Below are 6460 nucleotides of genomic sequence, written 5' to 3'. Positions count from 1 at the left end.
GTAAATTTAACACACAGTTGAATTATATCTCTTAATGTCATGCTTAATTTCCAAATGTAAACAATAACCATGTTACAGTTGTACATAACATGATATGACTATCACACATACAATTTCAAATGCATTTTAAATTTAGAAGATGTGGCAATGTTCCTGAGAGACATTCTCTTAACATCTCAAACATATCTGGTATCTCTTAGCTGATGTCATATTACATGATAAATAAATCATGGAAAGAAAACACAAATATCTGTACAAACACATTCTGAACAATATATGACAAAGAACCCATGTCAACTATAGTCCTTGTTTCAATCAGTGGGAACCTTGACCTTGGCTGGTATTTATAACTATTTTCCTCTACTACCTAGTCTGTACTTCCTCCATGGCACCTTTCCTGGAGGGGTGACTTATCCCTTCATTTCTGACAGAGGTTGTGCCCTTTGTCATCCTTCTTGGGTTAGGTTGGTGTAGTTTTCCATTAACTTTAATCACAGGACATGGGAGCACCAAGAAACACCCTAAAGGATCTCCTGCACTCCAGACAAATTCTTTTATACCTCTATTATGGAGAAGCAATCCAATTTCTCTTTGGTAATCTGGATCTATCACTCTTCCTAACACTGTTATTCCTTTCTTAGCCTGTTGACTTAAGGGCATCAGAAGCCCAAAGTGACCTAGGAAATCTGAACCTCTAGTCCAATGGAATGTTCAGAGGAAGTCTGAACTTCTAGTCTGATGGAATGTTTGCTGTGCTCCTGGCAGGGAACTCCCCATTCTGGAACCAAAACTTCTAGGCCATATGAACTTAAAGTTATTGAAAGACAAAGCAAAAAATTTTCTAGTGGGTCACTAGAGTGATAGTGAGTGGAACTATTCCTGACCCATAGATCTTGGTTATGAGAGAAACCGTACCATACCACACTGATTCAAAGCATATACTGCCTTCTGGGGAACCCTGACCCAGGCCTACAGGTTTCTGTCACCTAATAGGGACTATATAACTGTGTCTTCAAAGGGGCATTTCTATCATGCCAGTTGCTTCAGGATGGTGGGAAACAAGGTAAGACCAGTGGATTCCATGATGGGAGAATAAAGCATTCTGCAAGTCCATGGGAGGTGGTTTTAGCAGAAACATTACATGCAGGAAAGGCAAATGACCAGAATAAGTGCCTACTTCAGTAAGAAAAACCTGTTATCCTTATCATGGAGGACGTGGTCCGATATAATCAATCTGCCACAAGGTTGCTGGCTGGTCACCGCCCTCCCCCCAACACCCTCTCTCTTCTCTTCTACTGCTCCTGTCACCAGAGGCCAGTTTCCCCACTCCCTTCCCGCCTTTTCCCATTCCCTTTCCCCCAAGAATAATAATTTAAAAAACCCTCCATGCATGGCATCTTTCTCTCTCACACCATTTTTTTTTTTAATTACAACAGATGTGATACTGTTTTGATTGACTATTTTCCCTGACAGAGGCAAATCTAAAGGCTTCCACTTAGATTTTCCAACTATAACAGCCCTTACTCCACAGGTTAGGGAACTAATGTTGGAATTCTGACTTCTAAGTATATTTATCCCATTTATATATTCTGGGGCTGGGAGAACAATCACAAGAGGAGTTTGACGACCCACTGGACCTACTATGAGTGAGACCAGCCAAAACTCCATTAGTCACCTGACCTTCCCAAACTGCTACTTTATTGGGAAGGCCACAGTGTTTCTTTGGGGGGATCTTTGGTATCAGCATCAATTTAAAACCAGTATCCAGTTGACCACAGAAAGTCTGATTGTTTCCTTTCCCCCCAGTGTACAGTTATCCTTGTAAAAGACCATACGTCCCTCTGGGGAAGGACTATAGAAAGGCTAGCAGTAAAACTTTTTAGTACTTGAGGGAACATGGCCATCCCTTCATTCAAGGGGTTCTGGGTCTGCAAACTAGCTCAAGACTGGAAACTGGCTTACTGGGTTATATTCCCCTTTGCCACAATTCCAGTAGGCTTCTTACCTGTTCCATGCTTGGAAACACCATACTTAATAAGCTGGTATCAAAGGTCCACGTGAGTCAGGTCACCATAAAATCCACTTTGCATGTGCTGATCATGACAGGTCAGGTCACTTTGGACATTGCCTATGCATCCCATTACGCTAAAATCACCTTGCCTTTGGACAGTCAGTGCTGCCACCTGGCATCTGCTTCTCGGGGGCCTAATTAAACCCACTGCATTTAATTCATCCAACTGAACAGCAGTGTCTCGACCCTGAGGTCTGGCACATGGAAAGGGGCAACCCTAAAGCTATTCAAATGTGCTGGCGTCTCTCTCATAGTTTTGCATCTTACAGGATGACTGAAAGGCCTATCTTCTGGACCTTCCCATTGCGGAGGGTCAGGCTTTACTCAGTTTACCCATTCTAGCATTGCAGTTTCCCTGAGCCTTAAAATTGTCATATTACCACTTAGCCAAGGAGTACCAGGCATCTCCAACTCCTTTTGAGTAGGCCGGCTTTGGACAAATGCTTCAGCCAACTGTTCAGACTTTTGACACCTTTGTTACCTGTACAAGCTTCTGTATTAAACCGAGAATCCCCATGCAGGGGATCCATATCAATAAACTCAGCCTGATCTAGTTTTATGCTCCTTCTACCATTATCTCACATCCTTAAAATCCACTCCTACATATATTCCCCAGACTTCTGCTTGAATGAATTAGCAAACTCTTTATGCTGTTTAGTAGGGTAGTGCATCACCTCCTCCTAGACTACACTTTTCTTCCTCCTGTAGTTGCTTCTTTAGACTGAAGTTTGGTTATACTTCTATCTTAATCATTGTTCTGTGACCAAGGTAACTCTTTAAAAAGAAAGCATTTAATTGGGGCCTTGCCTGCAGTTTCAGAGGTTTAGTTCATTATTGTCACAGCAGGAAGCATGGCCACAGGAAGGTGTGTTGCAAAAGTAGCTGGGAACTACATCCTGATCTATAAGGAAAGGGAGAGGGGAAGAACCAGGGATAGGAAAAGAGGGAGAGAGATAAAGAGGGATGGGGGAGGGAGAGGGAGAGAGAGAATATGAATATCTGGAATGGGATTTTTGAAACCTCAAAGCCAGCCCCCAGTGACAAACTTCCTCCAACAAGGTCAGGCCTTCTCCAAGAGGTTGCAGCTCCTAATCCTTCTAATCCTTTCAAATATTGCCACTCCCTGATGACTAAGCATTTAAATATATGAGCCTATGGGGACCATTCTTATTCAAACCTTCACACTTGCCTGCTTTCCTTTCTGGTTCAGTAAACAATAAGCCATTCCCAATATTTCTTTATTAGTTGCTACTCGTTGAGCGCTTTTATGTGCTCTGTGAGGTGCCAAGCATTTTTCATGCATAATTTTGTCCTCTCTAGAAAACAACTAGTTCACCCAGACCCCCAGCTCTAGCCGTTGAACTGGTTGCTTCTATTTTCTATCTCCAGATAGAAATTCCACATCTCTACAGTTAAAAACAAACATTATCTGGGAAGAGCAACCAAGAACAAGCAGCAAGGAAAAGCCTGAAGACAACAACCTGGGAGAGCCACAGGGCAGGATTCCCGAAGAGTCACTCCTGTTCACCCTACCTAAGGCTATTCCCTGGCAGCCCCACTTTTAAAGCTCTCTTGTCCTTGTGGGCTAATTTCGGGGCGTGGTTAGCTCATAAACGCAAGGAGGAGAAAAGCCCAAAATATTTGTTAAGTCTGGAGCCTCATTTTACGGTTCGAGTGTACACAGGAGCGGAAGAAAAGCCTCTCCCTTGCCTTCTACAGGAACCTAGCAATTCAAAAAGAAGGCGACAGATTCGCGGAGCTGTCGGATCGCCCAAGGGCACACCGGTGGCGGGAGGCCGGCACCGGAGTCTACTAAGTCCGGCAGCTGTAGTCGGGTAGAGTGTAGGAGCCTAGCTCAGGGTCTAGGGAAAGGGAACAATTCTGGCCAGGAGCTGTCCCGGGGGGAGGGCGTGACGGACGGCAGTTTCAGTGGAGAGACTGGCAGGCTGGTTCCCAGTTCACAAAGCAGCGATTTCACCGAGGGAAAAAGGCTTGGGGGAGTTGGAGGTCGCTCCCAGTGCAAGCAGGTGCAGGGCACAAGACTGGTGAAGCTGGACGATTCCCTGGAGGGGGACGCCCGCTGCGCCTAGTTTCCATGACAACGCCAGGGCGCCAACACTGTGGGTTCTTGCCAAGGGGCTCCGGACTGCTGCCGGAAGTGACGCGTTCACCTGCCGAGCTGGGGCGGGGCGCAGAGGTGCCTTCGCTGCTGCCTCCGCCGGGAGCTAGTCGGGAGTGTACCAGGCTTTGGAAAACCAAGGTCCCCAGCTAAGAGCGTTTACCTGCAAGCTGCGACCGGGCAGCCACCATGGCGCTCCTACTGTGCTTCGTGCTCCTGTACGGGGTTGCGGGTGAGTGGGGCATCCTTCTGTCCCCAATCCCTTGCGCTCGCAGCCCGCGGCCTCCCGGGAACAATGGGGCGTGGGGGGAGGGGGTGGCTCAATTTGGGGCGCTGCTGTGGTGGTGGTGGGTACCCATGCATCGGGGTGATATGGCCCGGCCACGCGCACCAGCCGAGAGAATGCATCTGTACCAGGAGTCGCGCAGGGGGCGTGGGGCGGCTGAGCGGCAGCGGAGCGGGGACCAGATCGCACCGTAGCGGTGGCCGAGGCTCGTGGAGCGGCGTGCGGGGCGCGCCTCCAGGGCAGCTTACCCTGGGGGACCGCTTTGCTTTATCTGCCCTTGTCTCTTTCCCGCGTCTGCCTGGGTGTTTTGTTCGTCAGCATTCCCCGATTTCCAAGCTCCCGGCTGCGGGTGTTTAGGTATCGGGTAGTCCAGGCGGGGAGACTGAATTACAAACGCCATTATTGAGAGAAGACTGAGCCGTTCGGTGTCAGTAGTCCTGGCTACCTCTAGGAAAGGAGCACACAAGCTGCGCTAGCCGGGTGGATTTGGGTCTCCAAGAATAGGCTAGCTTGACCGAGCCACCTCTAGACTGGGTATTAGGGAGTCAGTGTTGGAGAGGAGTTACCAAGGGTTGGTAGTGAGTTGATTCATTTTTTTAAAGACGACGTTCAGGTGGTGAGTTGTGCGATGTTAGCAATCGCCTAGTATATCTTTCAGCTGCAGAACCTCTTTCCGGGAGAAGGAAAAAGGACATTTAAATAATGCCTGGATCCCAGGACGCACACACATTTTGACACTTAGAAATTGATCTTTTCCTAAGTGTGTTTTAACTGGTTGATCTCATTGACTATACTAAGCATTTGGCGGAATTTAAAAACCAAATGAGTCCTAAAAAGGATTCCCGGTACAACTCTAGAAGGCACACACACACACACACACACACACACACAGTGTAGTCGCTAAAGATGATTTTGGGGGAGGGTCCCGGGAGTTGGGGAGGAGGTTGGATCGTTGGCGGCTCTGTCTGTTGGGGTGACTCTCTGCTTCCTGTTGAAATGTTAATTCCATTGTTGGATGCCGCAGCTGTGAACATTGCTCATGGGATCAACATTCTATTAACCGTCTAATCTGAGGCGATCGCTCCACCTCCCCTCTTTTTGATACAGATCTTTTAGTCTTGGCTGAAGTTTGGAAAGTAAATCTTCTGGGAAACCTGAAGGGTTATTGAACCAGTCTACTGAGTGTATCCCACCTTTGTTTTGTAAAACAAACTCAAGTTGAGTACGTGAGGTTGTGTTCCCGGGAGGAAATACTGTTTAGACTGCGTCCAAAGCAGAAAGTGCAGGAGACCGACTACCTCCCATTCCCCCCCCCCACCGGCCCCCACCTCTTTTGTATTTATTTTTTGGTGAAGGAATGAGGTATTTTTTTTTCTTCTGAAATACCTCATTGATAGCCACTCTTTCCATTAAGGCTATTGTAATATACTTAGCCACTCATTTCACAGAGTGGGGGCTGGGGCATGGTGAACATGTTAAAGGACAACTGCTTTCACTCCAGTTTTTCTTTTCTTTTTTTTCTTTTTCTTTTTTTTCAAGACAGGGTTTCTCAGCGGCTTTGAAGCCTGTCCTGGAACTAGCTCTTGTAGACCAGGCTGGCCTCGAACTCAGAGATCCGCCTGCCTCTGCCTTCCCGAGTGCTGGGTTTAAAGGCATGCCCCACCACCGCCCGGCTCACTCCAGTTTTTCTGCTTAAGAACTCGGAATTCCCCGGTCGTAGTCCTCTCACCCGACCCCATACCATTCACCCAAACCAAAATCCCAGACACCTCAGAAACTAATTGATTTTTCACTTTGAGTATTGGCTCTTAGGTGTAGTAATGGTGAGAAGTCTAGTTCATTGCTAACACAATTGGTTCATATTTGCAAAATAAGCTTTATTTATTGACATACTGCCATGCTATAAACTTGTCTTTTCAAGTTTTTAAAAATAATTTATTTTTATTGAATGTTTATTAGTGTTTTTCCTGTGTGTAGGTCTGTG

At 46.8% G+C, this 6460-nt stretch overlaps 1 protein-coding gene across 2 annotated transcripts in view; it reads left to right on the top strand.

Annotated features, from left to right (window-relative positions):
• The first annotated feature begins 4250 nt into the window (after positions 1 to 4250).
• Cxadr (CXADR Ig-like cell adhesion molecule) overlaps positions 4251 to 6460 on the top strand; it is a 54913-nt gene continuing 52703 nt past the window's right edge. For both annotated transcript variants that reach the window (XM_038344331.1, XM_038344330.2), the window contains exon 1: positions 4251 to 4422. In XM_038344331.1, the coding sequence (XP_038200259.1) occupies positions 4380 to 4422 (43 nt within the window). In that variant the 5' untranslated portion in view covers positions 4251 to 4379. The remainder of the gene's footprint in view (positions 4423 to 6460) is intronic.

Source organism: Arvicola amphibius, chromosome 10, assembly GCF_903992535.2.
Source record: "Arvicola amphibius chromosome 10, mArvAmp1.2, whole genome shotgun sequence".
NCBI lineage: Eukaryota > Metazoa > Chordata > Mammalia > Rodentia > Cricetidae > Arvicola > Arvicola amphibius.
This window is presented reverse-complemented; position numbering and strand designations above follow the sequence as displayed.